We start from the raw sequence: 16907 nt of genomic DNA, 5'->3' as shown, positions 1-16907 counted from the left end.
CACATACACGACACATACATACATACATATATACATACATTGTATATGTTCTGTCCCCCGTCATCACTCAAGACAAATGCAATATCCAACACACCTGCCAATAATGTATTGTATAAACAGACCAGAATTCCTGGCAGACGAGAGTTCTGGCAGCTACTTGTAAAATGCTTGCCAAATCCAATTAGCACTCCCAAAAAGCAGGAGAGGCCTTATCTGCCTCCGTTTCCAAAGCGACAAATTATCCACAAGAGTTTGGTCCAAAATATATCTGAGCCGAACTGCAGGATTCACAATGTGACTCTTTAGAGTTTAAACGTTTGTCCGTCACAAAGCCTGCCGAGCAATCACGCCCCCTTTTATCCCTTGTGGGGCGTGGCTCAGTGACTCAGCTCAATCCATGGTCCTCCCACGCCTCTTCCTTTGCTGCGCACGCTTCTCCCTCCGACGCTGTCTGGGATCAAGCCAGGATTCATCATCCTCGCTCCCTATCAATTGGTGCTCCGATATGCCTTCCTCCTGGCACATCCCAGGCTGTTCCTCCTGGCCTTCGGATGGAACCTGAGGCATTGCCAGAGAGGAAGGTCCTGGAGAGGGAGGCCTTGCCAGTTCCTCCCCCTCACCTTCTGAGTCCTCTTCCTCCATGAGGACAGGCTCGGGAGTTGGAGTCACAACAGTATATGTTTGTATGTATGTACACACACACATATACACAGTGTATGTATGTGTGTGTCATCTTTGTGTGTACATACAAAGAGTATATATGTGGGTATGGGTGTGCGCGCGCGCATGTGTATAGCATGTGTATATTTGTGTTATGTATATGCATGGCTATATATACACTTTTGAGAGCGGGCAACAGAATTTCATACACACACCGTCCATTTTTAATACATAGCAGAAAGAGGAAACTTGAGAGTTTACAAGGTTGACACTACATGGAACAAAGCTGCGATGGAATCTAGAAGTTCTGCTTCGGATACCATGAAGCCTCTTCCCAGAAGGTAACAAGGAAAACAGGTCATGGAGAGGCTGTGTAGCATCCCAGACAATCCTGTGGACCCTGCTTAAGCATCACTTACATGCTAGGTCCAAGGTAGAAGGGAGTGAACTACCAATAATCTTTTCTGCTGTCCTCACCACTCTCTGCATCACTTTCCTGTCTGAAGCAGTACTGCTTCCAAACCAGACAGTAATGCAATATGACAGGATGCTCTCGATCCTCCCTCTATAGAAAGTGGTAAGGACAGGAGAAGGAAGATGAACTTTTCTCATGCGACGGAGCACACAACTAAAGAGCTAGCTTGGTGTAGTGGTTGAGATTCTGGCTTAGAAACCAGGAGACAATGAGTTCTAGTCCTGCCTTAGGCATGAAAGCTAGCTGGGTGACTTTGGGTCAATCACCAGGAGACTGCATTCTAGTCCCACCTCAGACATGAAAGCCAGGTAAATGGCATTGGGCCAATCACTAGGAGATAGGGAGTTCTAGTTCTGCCTTAGGCATGAAAGCCAGCTGGGTGACTGGACCATTCACTCTCTCGCAGCCCAACTCATCTCACAAGGTGGTTGTTGTGGGGGGGAAATAGGAGGAGTAAGACGTATTACAGATAGTTCTCGACTTATGACCACGATTGAGCCCAACATTTCTGTTGTTAAACTGAGACATTTGTTAAGTGAGTTTTGCCCCATTTTACAACCTTTCTTGCCACAAGCTGTTAACAATAGCACATAGATTTATATATCACTCTACAGTGCTTTACAGCCCTCTCTAAGCATTTTACAGAGTCGGCATATTGCCCCCCCCAAAAAATTGGCTCCTCATTTTATCGGCCTCGGAAGGATGGAAGGCTGAGGCAACCTTGAGTTTGGTGAGATTAGAATTGTGAAATTGCAGGCAACCGGCAGGCGGCATAAGTAGCCTGCAGTACTGCACTCTAACCACTGCGCCACTGTGGCTCATGTTAAGTGAATCATCGCAGTTGATAAGTTAGTGACACGGTTGTTGAGTGAATCTGGCTTCCCCGTGGATTTTGCTCAAGCATCTGAATTTTGATCATGTGAGGAGGCCACGAAGGTCGTAAGTGAGAAAAAGTAATAAGTCATTCTTTTTCAGTGCCGTTGTAACTCCCGAACGATCCCTGAATGAACCGTTGTAAGACGAGGACTACCTATATGTAACATTCACCGCCTTGCGTTTCCTACAAAATAATAAAGGTGAGATGAAAATCTAATAAATAAATAAACCAGCACATGGGCTTGGATTTCTCACCTTCCGCAGGAGGCCCAGGTGGTCCTGGAATGCATTATCCCTCAGCGCTACCATCGGGTTGTCATGGGAGCAAAAGGTTACAAGGTGCAACAAATCACTCGGGATCACGATGTCCTCGTCAAGTTCCCGGAGCGAGATGACAATTCAGGTGGGTGTAGTGAGGTGGGGTGATGGGCAGGGGTGAAATTCACCAGGTTCTGACAGGTTCTGGAGAACCGGTAGCGGAAATTTTGAGTAGTTCTGAGAACCGGCAAATACTACCTCTGGCGGCCCCAGAGTGGGTAGAAGTGGAGATTTTGCAGTATCCTTCCCCTGGTGTGGGGAGGGAATGGGGATTTTGCAGTATCCTTCCCCAAAGAATGGAGATTTTGCAGTATCCTTCCCCTGGAATGGGGCTTTTGAAGTATCCATCCCCTGGAGTGGGGAGGGAATGGGGATTTTGCAGTATCCTTTCCCTGGAGTGGGGAGGAAATGGGGATTTTACTTTACTCTACTTTATTTTTATTTGATTTGTATACTGCCCTACTCCCGAAGGACTCAGGGCAGTGAACAGCCAACAAGAAAATACATATATACAAAATTTAAAAAGCAGAAATAAAATCAAATTAAATAGTTTGGCCGAGACAGATTAAAACCCCAATCAATTTTGGGTATCCTTGGGTATCCAATTTTGCAGTATCCTTCCCCTGGAGAGGGGAGGGAATGGGGATTTTGCAGTATCCTTCCCCTGCCACGCCCGCCATGCCACACCGTGCCCACCAAGCCACGCCCACAGAACCGGTAGTAAAAAAAAATTGAATTCTACCACTGGTGGTGGGTGATGTAATTTTCAAACCCCCACCCTCCAAAATCCAGGAAGAAACTCAGAGCAGCGAGTACCTTTTTTTTTTAGCTCCTCTTTTATTTTAATTTATTTTTTTCTCTCGCAAGCAGGTTCAGAAGCACAGTCTCAGGAAAATGGCGACGTGATGCCCGAACTGGACACAAGTCCTCGCAAATGTGACATCATCCTCATTTCCGGACGCAAGGAGAAGTGCGAGGCTGCCCGGGCAGCTCTGCTGGTTAGGATCTTTCCTTCCTGCTTGGTTAGGGAAAAACTTCTTTAGCTGTTTAGTTCTATCCACCTGTACAGGTGACCTCGTTGGCTTTCCAATCTGTTTTTAACTAAAGCTAGTATTTTGAGAAATATTAGGTTCTGTGCTCTGCTGGGTATCTTAGACCAAGCTGCTCTGCCATTAGCTTTTTGTTCTGCTCCGTTCCTCTTTCCCCAGGCTCTGGTACCCATCACCATGGATGTTGACGTTCCCTTTGATCTGCATCGCTACATCATTCGGCAAAAGGGAGCAGGCATTCGGAAGATGATGGAAGAATATGAGGTAGGGGGAGACGAGCCAACTTGCAAGAAAAAAAAAATCTGCTTCTGCCTCCCAGCATCCATTGGTATTCATCTGGCTAGCGTCCTTGCAGCAAACCAGTACGCTCCCATAGAGAGGGGCTCCTCCGGGTGCCGTCGGCCAAACAATGTCGACCGGCGGCCCCCAGGGGGAGAGCCTTCTCTGTGGGGGCACCTACGATCTGGAACGAGCTCCCCCCGGAGATACGGAGGATCCCGGATCTGCGCACCTTCCGTCGTGCGCTTAAAACGTTTTTATTCCATCAAGCTGGCCTGGCCTAAATCTTCTCCCTTTTAAAAATTTTAAATTTAAATTTTAAACACTAATTTTAATTTGTTTAATTATGGGATATTTTAAAATTTAGCCAAATTGTTTAATCTGTTTTAATCTATTTTAAATTTTATATCTCTGTGTTTTATTTCTTGGCTGTTCACCGCCCTGAGTCCTTCGGGAGAAGGGCGGTATAGAAATTTAATAAAATAAATAAATAAATAAATAAATAAACGGCAAACAGCCTGGTCAGCTTCTCCACGTTATTGAAGCCTGATTTAGCACGAGCAGCTGATTGGCAGTTGGATCAGCCTCCCAGAATACTGCCGATCAGCTGTTTCAGGCTGCAGGGATCGTCACCTTCTATCACCACCTCTGCGCGTCCTATTTTCAGCCCCCGTGCTTCGCATTTTTGGCCCGTTCCAGGCAGCAGGGATTGCTGCTGCCACCTATCGCCGGTGGCGAACAGCAGCGGCAATCCCCGCCACCTGGAATGGACTGAAAACAGGATGAGTGGAGGCCGAAAGCGGGGTTGCGCGGAGGCCAAAAGCGGGGCGCGCGGAGGCTGAAAATGGCCGAAGGGTGGGGGCTGGTGGGTGGGGTTTCGGCAACATTCGCTCTGTAAGACACACAGACATTTCCACCCACTTCTGGGGGTGGGGGGAAGTGCGTCTTATAGACCGAAAAATACGGGACATGAAAACTCAATATCTACATGAACAGTGTGTTGTTGTCTGGGTACAATTAATTTTGAAAAATAATAGTAAGTAATAACACTAATATTCATAACATTAATGACAATCACATAATGATAATATTTGCTTATCCATACTAAGAAACCTTCATTGCATAATTGATCGTTCCCTTAAACTTTTGAGTTTCTAACTTCTGTTTCTATTCACTAACCGTTGGCAAAACAAATCCCACATTAAAAAATATTCTGTTTCTTCCTTCTCCTTTATTTTGAGTGTTAATCTATCCATCTCTCCACATTCTAATATTTTACACTTTAATCGGTAAAGATCTCTTCATTTTTCCATGTTGTGCAAAAACAATTCTCGCTGCTGTTAACGCATGTAACATTAAATACAGTATGTATTCTCTTTATTATACTTTTCTGGTAAAATACCCAGAAAATATCTGAGTAAAACCAAAAAATATTTCTGGTTTTAAATCTATATGTTGCTTTGCCATTTTTTTCTAACCATGTATGTACTTTTGTCCAGTAGTATTTTTTATTTTTTTTTTGCCTTTAGACATGTCCACCACATATGATAGTACAAATATGAGGTAGGGGGAGACGATCCAAATTGCAAACCTGCACTTTTAATCTAGGCGTGGATTTTGACAGACTTTTAACGCTGAATGCATTTCACATTCTGATATCAGCAAAATGTTAGTTTTGCCGCAGTCTTCTGTAACAGAGCTGATTCACACACAGTGCTTGCGATATTAGCACAGCGTAGTTTGGTTCCCTGATGACGACAACTGATGTGTGAATACGTCCACAGTGACGTAAGCGGGTTTACACAACGTCAAAAAATGTCAGGCCTTTTGTAAGAGATCGAAAGGAAAATAAATGGAATGCTGAAAGGTAAAATCGTTGCTAAAAAGATGATCCCTTGATATATTTAAATGTTATTTGTTTGTTAAATTTATAATCTCGCAGAAGTCTTAACCCTAACCCTAGATTTGTTTTTTTAAAAAAACAGTTTATTCCTCTCCGTTCAGTAACTTGGAAGAGAAAGAGGGATAAGCTATTTTTAAAAACCCAGTAAACATTAACGTGAATGACAGAGTCCTGATGTGTTTGCATCTGGTCCGTTATCATGAAAAGCCTTAATAAATATCTCAGATTTACCGTATTTTATGAAGTATAAGACACACCTTAGTTTTTGGGGAGGAAAATAAGAAAAAAAAAACCTTGCCTCTGCCTATCAGCATCCATCGGTATTCATCTGGCTAGCGTCCTGTCAGTTTGTGAGAGAGTTGAGGGCTGTTTGGAAACTGAAACTGTATTTGCTGTGTGAACAACAAGGAAGGAGACAGCAAGGAGCCTGGGCGTGGCTTAGCTCTGCAGCTCTGAGTCTGTGCTAAAGCTGCAAACTGATCTGCTGCAAACTCCTCTCCTCTGCTTGTGTTTTGCTTGTATTTACTACCACGTTGGAAAACCTTCCATTGATATTGCATATGTATTTCATGTGTTATATTATATCTAAAGAGAAGTTATTGAATCCTGCTGAATCAGTTACTTGTGTGTGCTTTCTGGATGTATGTATGTATGTATGTATGTATGTATGTATGTATGTATGTATGTATTTATTTATTTATTTATTTATTTATTTATTTATTTATTTATTTATTTATTTATTTATTTATTTGATTTGTATACCGCCCTACTCCCGAAGGACTCAGGGCGGTGAACAGCCAACAATAAAATACATAAATACACAAAATTTAAAAACCCGATAAAATCAAATTAAACTTTTTGGCCCAGACAAATTAAAATACCCCAATAATTTAAAAACAGATTAAAATTTACATATTTAAAAAGGGAAGAGATCAGGCCAAGCCCGCTTGATGGAATAAAAAGGTCTTCACAGCACGGCGGAAGGAGCGCAGATCCGGGATCCTCCGTATCTCCGGGGGGAGCTCATTCCAGATGGTGGGTGCCCCCACAGAGAAGGCTCTCCCCCTAGGGGCCGCCAGTCGACACTGTTTGGCTGACGGCACCCGGAGGAGTCCCTCTCTATGAGAGCGTACTGGCCGGTGGGAGGCTATTGGTGGTAGTAGGCGGTCCCGTAAATAACCAGGCCCTAAGCCATGTGATTGCTGCTGCAAACTCTGAGTCCTTGCAGCAAAAAGCAAACAGCCAGGTCAGCTTCAACACATTATTGCAGCCTAATTCAGCATGAGCAGCTGATTGGCGGGTGGATCGGCCTCCTGGAATACCCTCAATCAGCTGTTCCAGGCTGCAGGGATTGCCACAGACCATCACAAGCTCCGTGCCTTGTGTTTTTGGCTACATTTGGTGTATAAGATGCACCCAAATTTTCACCCTCTTTGGGGGGGTGGGGGTGAAAGTGTGCCTTATAATCTGAAAAATACGGTATATCTCAATAAATAACTGGCTTACTAAAATAGAGTCTTTGTTATCTTTATTGTCCTCATCAGGAGGTTTTTCTCAATGCAAAGGAAATTGAGTGGGGTGGGTTGGACCACAAAGAAGAGGGAGTCAAGCTATTCTCCAAAGCACCTGAGGGCAGGACAAGAAGCAATGGATGGAAACTAATCAAGGAGAGAAGCAACCTAGAACTGAGGAGAAATTTCCTGACAATTAGAACAATTAACCAGTGGAACAACTTGCCTGCAGAAGTTGTGAATCCTCCAACACTGGAAGTTTTTAAGAAGACGTTGGATAACCATTTGTCTGAAGTGGTGTAGGGTTTCCTGCCTAAGCAGGGGGTTGGACTAGAAGACCTCCAAGGTCCCTTCCAACTCTATTCTATATTCTAAAGTAAAAACACGAGTCAAATACTGACCCAGGACTCCAGTCAGAGTTAGGTTCTAGCTTGGCACAATCTTTGCTCTACGAATTTCTGTTTGAAGAAACAGAAATTTGGAGAGAGAGAAAAAAATTCTAAAATTCTGAATTTTGAAATTAGGACTTTGACGATCTTGATGAATAAATAACCAAGATTGCACTCCCTACTTCGTTCCGCAGCAGATATGACTCTAGCAGGCTCATTTGATATGAAATGGATCGCACCACGTTCTCTTTTCATTTTTTTTAACCTGATGGTTTTTCATTCTGCAGGTGACCATCTCAGTGCCGCAACCGGAACAGCAGTCCGATATCATCAAGGTCACCGGCCTGGTGCCCAACGTCGAACGAGCCAAGGCCGGCCTCCTGGACAGAGTCAGAGAGCTGCAGGCTGAGCAAGAAGATCGGGTACTTCCCCTTTTTTTAAAAAAAAATAAAAATTAAGGAACACAAAAAAACAAGCACAAGCTAATACGAAGTACAGCAGAGGTGGGTTTCAGCAGGTTCTGACTAGTTCTGGAGAACCGGTAGTGGAAATTTTGAGTAGTACGGAGAACCAGTAGTAAAAATTCTGACTGGCCACGCCCCCAACTATTCTCTGCCTCCCGAGTCCCAGCTGATCTTGCAGTAACCTTCCCCTGGAGTGGGGAGGAAATGGAGATTTTACAGTATCCTTCCCCTGCCACACCCACCAAGCCACGCCCACCAAGCCACACCCACAGAACTGGTAGTAAAAAAAATTGAAACCCACCACTGAAGTTCAGGGAGGGAGGAAGAAGGAAGGAAGGAAGGAAGTAGATGGCAATGAGAAAGAAGGGAGCGAGCGAGCGAGGAAGAAAGGAAAAAGAGGAAGGGAAGGAGGCAGAGGAAAAAAGGAGGGAGGAATGAGGGAGGGAGGGAGGAAGGAATGAGGAAGAGAGGGAGGGAGGAAGGGGGAATGGGGGAAAGAAGGGGGACGAGAAGGAAAGGAAGGAGGGAGATGGCAATGAGAAAGGAGAAAGGAAGGAAGAAAGGAAAAAGGAAAGAAGAAAGAAAGGCAGAGGAAAAGGTGAGGGGAGGGAGGAAGTACCAAGTACAGAGAGGGAGGAAGGAGGAAAGGAAGGCAGGCAGGAAGAAAGGAGGTAGTAATGAGAAAGAAGGGAGGGAGGAAGGAAGAAAGAAAGGAAAAAGGAAGGGAAGGAGGCAGAGGAAAACAGGAGGAAGGAATGAAGAAGAGAGGATGGAAGGAAGAGGACGGAATGGGGGAAGGAAGGGGGGAGGGGAAGGAAAGGAAGGAAGGAGATGGCAATGAGAAAGAAGGGAGGAAGGCAGAGGAAAAAGGGAGGGAAGGAAGGAAGGAGGAAGGAAAGAAGTGAAAGAAGGAGGCAATGATGGAAGGAAGGAAGGAAAGAAGGAAAGAAAGCACAACAAGAAAGAGTAAAAAGAAGTAGAAGCTGCTGATTTCCCTCTGTACCAAACATGAAATATGTGTACAAAAATATCTCTACGGTTACCAGAAAAAGATCAGGTACGTCAAGTCAGAACTTGCCCTGTGTGTCTCCCCCAAAACAGTAGCAGGGCCTCTCCAGCTACACACACACACACACACACACCCAAAAAAAAACCCCTGCTGATGTCTCCTCTTCTCCCTAGGCCCTGCGAGGGTTCAAGCTGACGGTGAGCGTGGAGCCCAAGTACCATCCCAAGATCATTGGCAAAAAAGGGGCGGTCATTTCCCAGATCCGTAAGGATCACGATGTCACTGTCCAGTTCCCCGACAAAGGGGACGAGCATCAGGTAGGGGTCTCTCCCTCTTTGAGTATGTGACCTCAAAGGGGGGTGGCCAAAAAATACCTAGCTGGGATTTCAGTGAGGAGACGGGCCTTGTTTCCCCATGGAAAGCCAAGATTGCTGAGCCCCCCCTTGCCGAAACAGCTAAAGATCGATGTAAAATGTGTAACGGTAAAACACAGGGAACGGCCAAGGGCTGAGATCAATTATCTAAATTATTTCTTTTTCCTGCTGCTTTCTTCCCCACCCTGCCTCCTCTTAAGGATGTCATCACAATCACTGGCTACGAGAAAAACACCGAGGCTGCCCGAGACGCCATCTTGAAAATTGTAGCCGATCTTGAGGAGATGGTCAGCGAAGATGTCCGCCTGGATCACAGAGTCCACGCCCGCATCATCGGTGGGAGAGGCAAAGCCATCCGCAAACTCATGGAAGAATTCCGGGTAGGGGGTCAGGCTTTAGAGCGAGGTGGGAGACAGACACGGCAGGGACTTTTCCCTCTCAGGGAATTCTGGGATAGAAGCCGTAAAGTCATGGTGCCCCATCTGGGTTTCTCCTCTGTCCATCCTACTACAGGTAGTCCTCGTCTTAACAACAGTTCATTTAGTAACCATTCAAAGGAGTGGTGCAGTAGCCTACAGGTGGAGCTCTCGCTGCAGAATCGGGGCTGTGATTTCAGTCCTAGGTAGAGGCAGATATTTCTCTCTCTGGGCACAATGAGAATATATCTGCTGAACAAAACTCAGCACTGGCAACAGGAAAGGCATCCGGCCATTAAAGCACTCTGCTAGCTCCATTCGGCTGCCCAGACTCCATCCCGCAAGGGATTATGGGGTCATTAAAAGACGATGCTGATTTAGTGACCATTCAAAGTTACAATGGCGCTGAACAAAAAGTGACTTATGACCGTTTTTCACCCTTAACAACCATTGCAGCTTCCTCATGGTCATGCGATCGAAATTCAAATGTTTGGCAACTGACTCAGACTTATGACAATCTCAGTGCATCCCTGGAGTCATGCGATCCCCTTTTTGCGACCTGACAAGAAAAGTCAAGGGAGGGAAGCCAGATTCACTTCATGACCCGCGTTTCTAATTTAACAACTGCAGTGATTCGCTGAACAACGGTGGCAGGAAAGGTCATGAAATGGGGCGCAACTCACGTAACAACTCTTGTCTCGCTTAGCAACAGACATTTGGGGCTCCGTTGTGGTCGTAAGTCGAGGACTATCTGTCCCACAAGGATGTCTAAGTGAAATGGTAGCCAGCTGCTGCTGTTGTTTTTTTATCGGTGGAAAGAAAAAACAATTCGCTTTTTCTCAAAAGTAACATTTTCTTCAAGTCGAGTTTGACTTTGTGCGTTTGTTTGGGCCACAGGACAAGTGTGGTTGGCTCTCATTTTAAGTTCCCCCGTTTGGTCTGGGATTTTCTCGGTCAGCTTTTTGAGATCTGCAAAGTTCAGGTAGGGGTCTACCCTTATTTAAAACCAGCTTTTTCCTCTCTTAACAGGTGGATATCCGCTTCCCGCAGCCGGGTGCCAACGACCCGGATAGAGTCACCGTGACGGGGTTGCCTGAAAACGTGGATGATGCCATCGACCACATGCTTAACCTGGAAGAGGAATATGTGAGAGGGAATTTGCATGGGTTTTGGGGGTGTGTGTGTGAAGGGGAAGCTGGTGAAAAACAGTTGAACGAACAGAGGGAGTAGAAGGGGAGGCATCCTTTTGCTCTGCTGCTTCAGAATTTCCCCATCAGCTGTTCATCTGCTAGGGCAGGGGTCAGCAACCTGCGGCTCTGGAGCCGCATGTGGCTCTTTCACCCCTCTGCTGCGGCTCCCTGTCACTCAAAATATGCGTCACCACTACCAATGTGCGGCACCCGTCGGCACGCGATTTATTGAGCTTTTCAACCCGCGGTCAGCCAACCACGGATAAATCCAAGAAAAGAAAAGTTTCAGAAGAAAACAGAACATTTAATTCAACTACGTATGCTAATTTTGTGGCTGCTCAAAAAATAGTCAGGCAAAGGAAGGGTTTTGTGGCTCCCGGTGTTTTCTTTTCTGTGGGAAACTGGTCCAAATGACTTCTTGAGTGTTTAAGGTTGCAGACCCCTGTGCTAGGGCAAGGGATGTCAAACTCAATTTTATTGAGGGCCACATCAGGACTGTGATTGACGACTGGGTGGGCATGGCCAGCTTGACACCACTCGCTGGGCGTGGCCGACTTGGTGGGCATCACTCCTCAAACTGCTGGCATGTTTTCTCTTTGCACCAGGTAGACCGGGCTGGAGCCACCCTGGCCCATTGTTTCCGTTGGGTAAACGGGGCTCTTAGTGACGCAGGCGGGCCCCTTACATTTTCCAGGATGGCCCCGCGAGCCGGATCCGACCACATCCAGCCTGCACACCTTGTGTTTGACACCCCTGTCCTAGGGACACTTGTGAGACCACATTCCCAATGGAAAACCTTTCCCAAGGTCTCTGCTCTTGTGTCGGCCTCACCGCATAGGCCAGGGGTCTGCAATCTTAAACACTCAAAGAGCCATTTGGAGCCGTTTCCACTGGTGGGTTCCTCCCGGTTTGGCCCGGTTCGGCTGAGCCGGTAGCGGTGACGATATGACGTCACTGAATCGGTTCTGCCCCCCTGTGCGCCCCCCCCATTATTCTTGCCTTTTATTTGGCCCCACCCCCAATCTCTTGCTGCCTCCTGAGTCCCAGCTGATGGCTAGAGGGAAGAAAAACTGTTTAAACTCTTGCTGCGGAGCTTCAAAGGGCCGCCCTGCAGCTGATCAGTGTTAAAAGAAAACAAATGAGTAGACCGGTGCCTGCAAAAATAAATGGGTAGACCAGTGCCTGCAAAAATACATGAGTAGATCAATGCCTGCAAAAATAAATGGGTAGACTCAGTGGTGGGATTCTACTTAGGTAGAACCAGTAGTTAAGTAATTAAGCAGTTCGGAGAACCGGTTGTTAAAAGAAATCTTTTGTTTTTTTTCCACTTTACAGGGTTAATCCTGTAAGGATTAATTACAACATTTGGTGTTGTTTCCTAGCCTAATCTTTATTACAGAAACTGCCTCTCCGGCAATATGCCTAGACTTACTGTCACTTCCTGTTCCGGAGGCTATTTTTTTGCTTGACTTTCTTAAAGGGGAAGGGTTGTTTTAAGCTTTTTACACCGCTGTTGGGAGGAAATACTCCCCTGTTGGAGTTCTTCCAGCCAGGGTGCAATCATCAGCACTTTGAAGAAATAATTGAATTCTTTTGTGCATATGGACTACTCAGAGAGCTGAAAAAGTTATTTTTGACTGGTCCTTGCAATTTTGACCAGTCCTCGAACTTACGACTATCCTCACATTTTACGTTTTTCACCCTATCTTGTCACCAGGGTGAAGAGAAGCAGTTGTGAAATGAGTGACACGATTGTTAAGAACGCTACAATGGGCATAAATGATGACCAGTCATAAGTGCGAAGACCGGTCAAAAGTGCGAGGACCTGTCAGAAATCACTTTTTTCAGCCCTCTGAGTAGTCCCTATACACATAGCCATGGCCACTCGGTCACATGACCAGCTAGCCATGCCCACCCAGTCACATGACCTCCAAGCCACGCCCACAAAATAAGCTACGCCCACAGAACCGGTAGTAAAAAAATTTAGAACCCAACCCTGCCTGTTTCCCACAGAAAAGAAAACAGCGGGAGCCACAAAATCCTTCCCATGCCTGACTATTTCTTCAGCGACCACAAAACTAGCATATGTAGTTGAATTAAATGTTCTGTTTTCTTCTGAAACTTTTCTTTTCTTGGATTTATCCATGGTTGGCCTACCGGGGGTTGAAAAGCTCAATAAATTGCGTGCTGGCGGGTGTCGCACATTGGTTGTGAGGCATATTTTGAGTGACAGGGAGCCGCAGCAGAGGGGTGAAAGAGCCACATGCGGCTCCAGAGCCGCAGGTTGCTGACCTCTGGCATAGGCCAAACTAAGAAACCAATTCCACAAGAAAGTTAAAACTACATTGGTTATTATTTGAAAGCCTGTAGAGATTCTCAGTCATCCAGGTCATGGTTGTCCCAAAGGTGCTTTTTCAGGAGGCAACTGGACTTTCTTGTTTTTTTTCTTTTGAAGACGTTTTGCTTCACATCCAAGAAGCTTCTTCAGCTCTGACAGGATTCTTCCTTCCATTCCCCACTATCCTGTCAGCCTTGAGTTTGACACCCCTACGCTAAAGGAAGCAGAGAAGGACAATATTCCTGAACCTCCCCACCCTGATTCTTCTGGAGCTGCTGGACTGTTGCTGACAGCATTTTCAGATGAAGGCAACTCTTTAACCTATAAACCTCTTCCAGCAAGGAATCCCTTCATACTATTAACCAGCCGTGGCAACTTTATGACTTGTGGACTTCAACTCCCAGAATTCTATTGTCAGTGTTCCAGAAAACCACAACTCCAATTAAAAACTCGGAGACAGGCATTTTCTAAAAGTTCCCATTTATTAGAGTAGGTATACTAGCACAGCTGGGAAAACCCGAATCTGAGAATTCCGGGTTTTCCCTCAGTAAATCAAAACCCCAACTCCAGCCCTTGCACCCATCACTCCATCACATGATCCAATCGGCATCCGTCCCATCTTGAGACACTACTTTAACTACTCCTCCTCCAGATGCAGGGCTGCCTTGACCTTGACCAAAAAGAAGAATGCTGTTTTGTCTACCTACATCCCCGCTACTAAATCCCCCCCTCCTAATTTCCCACGCACAAAAAGGGGGCAGCGTGGAGCCAAAACCGGTAGTAAAAAAATGCTATCTGTTCAGGCGAACCGGTAGTGAAAAAATACATGTTCTGGCGAACCGGTAGTAAAAAATGCTACCTGTTCAGGCGAACCGGTAGTGAAAAAATGCTACCTGTTTGGATGAACTGGCAGTAAAAAAATACTACCTGTTCGGACGAACTGGTATTTCCGACGATCAGCTATGCCGGGTGATTTATATTCGCTAGAAAGTAGGAAATCCTCCTTTCTAGCGAATCTAAATCTTTATTATTTATTTAATTATTTTTAAATTTTGTCTGTCTTTGTGCTTTTAATCAGACTGTACACCGCCCTGAGTCCTTCGGGAGAAGGGCGGTATAGAAATCAAATAAATAAATGAATAAAATAAAAACCAGCAGGTGCATTTGAACAAAAGAATAAGCTTGGTTAATCTTAATTTTGGCTGGGTTTTAGGAACAGCTTGGCCAGTTGCACAGATCCAACCCTGTTTCATGAGTTTAAAGCTTGAGTGCATGGTGAGAACGCTAACAATGGGTGGCTTCAATAATCCGATGAATTGTGTAGCAGTAATTGCATATTCTGGGCATGCTTGTCCCCAGGAGGCCGTGCCCAAAGGAAACGAGATAGCTTTTAGAACATTAAACTTGTCATTTGCACCTTGGGATAACATCAAATACCCCTTTCAAGCAGCAGCAGGAAAGAGAGCGTGCCAATTGTTTGCAGGGCAAGGTGGTGAAACGCTGGCATGAATCAGTCTGAAGGTTTGTTTACAAAGTGCTCAGCCTCACAATTGTGAGGAATTGTGAGGAATGCCCGACTCTAGTAGTGGACTCCAAAGGCATCTGTCTGGTTCTTCTTTGAACAAAAATTCTGAGGTGATTTTCACTTAAGAGGGCAAGAACAGGCATGATTTTGCCATTCCATTCTGTCCGTCTCCCTCCCTCCCCCCCATCTCTCTCTCTCATTCTATCTATCTATCTATCTATCTATCTATCTATCTATCTATCTATCTATCATCTATCTTCCTTCTGTCTGTCTGTCCAGCTATCAGCTATCTACAGCTACCATCTATATATTATCTATCATCTAGCTATCATCTATTTCATCTGTTTACCATCTATCAATCTTATATATATCATTTATCATCTATATCAAGGGTGTCAAACTCACGTTGTCATGTCGTCATCACGTGACGTATCGGGACTTTTCCCCCCCTTCGTTAACTGGGGGTGGGCATGGCCAGTGCATGAAGCATCAGCCTGTGGGCCAGGAGTTCCATACCCCTGATCTCTCTCTGTGTCTCTGTCTCTGTCTCTGTCTCTCTCTCTCTCTCTCTCTCTGTCATCTCTCTATTTGTCTGTCTGTCTTATCTATCTATCTATCTTGCTCTCTATTATCTGTCTCTATTTGTCTATCTGATTTTAATTTTGTATTGTATTGTGATTTATATTGAAGTTGACATTTTGTAAGCCGCCTTGAGTCCCCAGGGAGAAAGGCGGCATATAAATCGCAATAAATAAATAATAAATAAATAAATAAATAAATAAATAAATCTCTCTGTCTGTCTCTCTGTCTACCTACCTGTCTGTCTGTCTATTTATCTGTCTATCTATATCACTATCATCTGTCTCTATTTGTCTGTCTATCCATCTATCTTGCTCTCTGTCTGTCTGTCTATTTGTCTCCCTGCCTGCCTGCCTGCCTGCCTGCCTGCCTGCCTGCCTATCTATCTATCTATCTATCTATCTATCTATCTATCTATCTATCTATCTATCTATCTATCTATCTAATCTATCATATTTATCTATCTATCTATCTATCTATCTATCTATCTATCTATCTATCTAATCTATCTATCATATTTATCTATCTGTCTGTCTGTCTGTCTGTCTGTCTGTCTGTCTGTCTGTCTATCTATCTATCTATCTATCTATCTATCTATCTATCTATCTATCTATCTATCTATCTATCTAGTCTTATCATTTGTATAGCCGCCCATCTTGTGGAAAAACCAACATAAGTTTGGGAGTTATTGTCCACAGGTTCTTAACGGACAACTGTTCTCCTTGCAGATGATGGATGTGGTGGAAACGGAAACCATGGCTGCTTACATGAAGCCCCCCTCCCGCTTGGAAGAGGAGCCTCGGGGCCCCGCCAAGGGCTTCGTAGTGCGTGATGCCCCCTGGAATGCATCGGGCAACAAGGTTGGGCTCAACACCGCCGGCGGCCCTTCCTTCACTTAGTTTGAAGCAGTTGACCAGCTTCAGATCTTGATAAAGAGCTGGAGGACTCAGACAGCCAGCTCTCTAATTCTGAATTATTTAGTGGCTGGTCGTAGTGGTGGGCTGCTGTCGGTTGTAACAACCGGTTCGCCCAGCGCTAAAAATGTGAGCGTGCGGGCCCACCCGCAGGTCGCATTTACCGTTTCGCTCGAACCGGTCCGAATCGGCAGCAGCCCACCTCTGGTTGGTCACCCAATAGCCAGATGTTTAGATTGGATTTGGCATTTTTATCCACCTATTGAATCCTTCCTAAAGACCGAAGATGGGCAGATGGGCTACATTACTGTTCTTGTTATTATTTTGAGAAGGGGGAAACCTTGGGATTTGAAAAAAGAAATACAGGGAATCTACGACTTACAGCAATTCATTTAGTGACTGTTCAGAGTTAGAAGTGACTTTTTCACACTTACGACCATTTAATTTAATTTAATTTAATTTCCAATTTATATACCGCCCTTCTCCCTGAGGACTCAGGGCGGTGTACAGCCAAGATAAAAAACATAGAATACAAATATTAAAACATTTAAAAATATATATAAATTTTGGCCCGAAAGTTAAGAATCACAGACTAATTAAAAGAATTTAAAAATTTCTTCTTAAGCCAACCCGGCTTA

At 45.0% G+C, this 16907-nt stretch overlaps 1 protein-coding gene across 1 annotated transcript in view; it reads left to right on the top strand.

The window, feature by feature from the left end:
- LOC139324982 (vigilin-like) overlaps positions 1-16907 on the top strand; it is a 112071-nt gene that overhangs the window by 90959 nt on the left and 4205 nt on the right. The window contains exons 20-27 of the mRNA XM_070954768.1: positions 2276-2414; positions 3200-3327; positions 3538-3642; positions 7748-7882; positions 9107-9250; positions 9508-9687; positions 10753-10869; positions 16084-16215. Coding sequence (XP_070810869.1) covers positions 2276-2414; positions 3200-3327; positions 3538-3642; positions 7748-7882; positions 9107-9250; positions 9508-9687; positions 10753-10869; positions 16084-16215 — 1080 coding nt within the window. The remainder of the gene's footprint in view (positions 1-2275; positions 2415-3199; positions 3328-3537; positions 3643-7747; positions 7883-9106; positions 9251-9507; positions 9688-10752; positions 10870-16083; positions 16216-16907) is intronic.

This window comes from Pituophis catenifer, unplaced genomic scaffold (assembly GCF_029215685.1).
Source record: "Pituophis catenifer annectens isolate HBS135680 unplaced genomic scaffold, rPitCat1.0.hap2 SCAF_15, whole genome shotgun sequence".
Lineage (NCBI taxonomy): Eukaryota > Metazoa > Chordata > Lepidosauria > Squamata > Colubridae > Pituophis > Pituophis catenifer.
The sequence above is the reverse complement of the archived record's forward strand: the minus strand, read 5'-3'. Positions and strand labels throughout refer to the sequence as shown.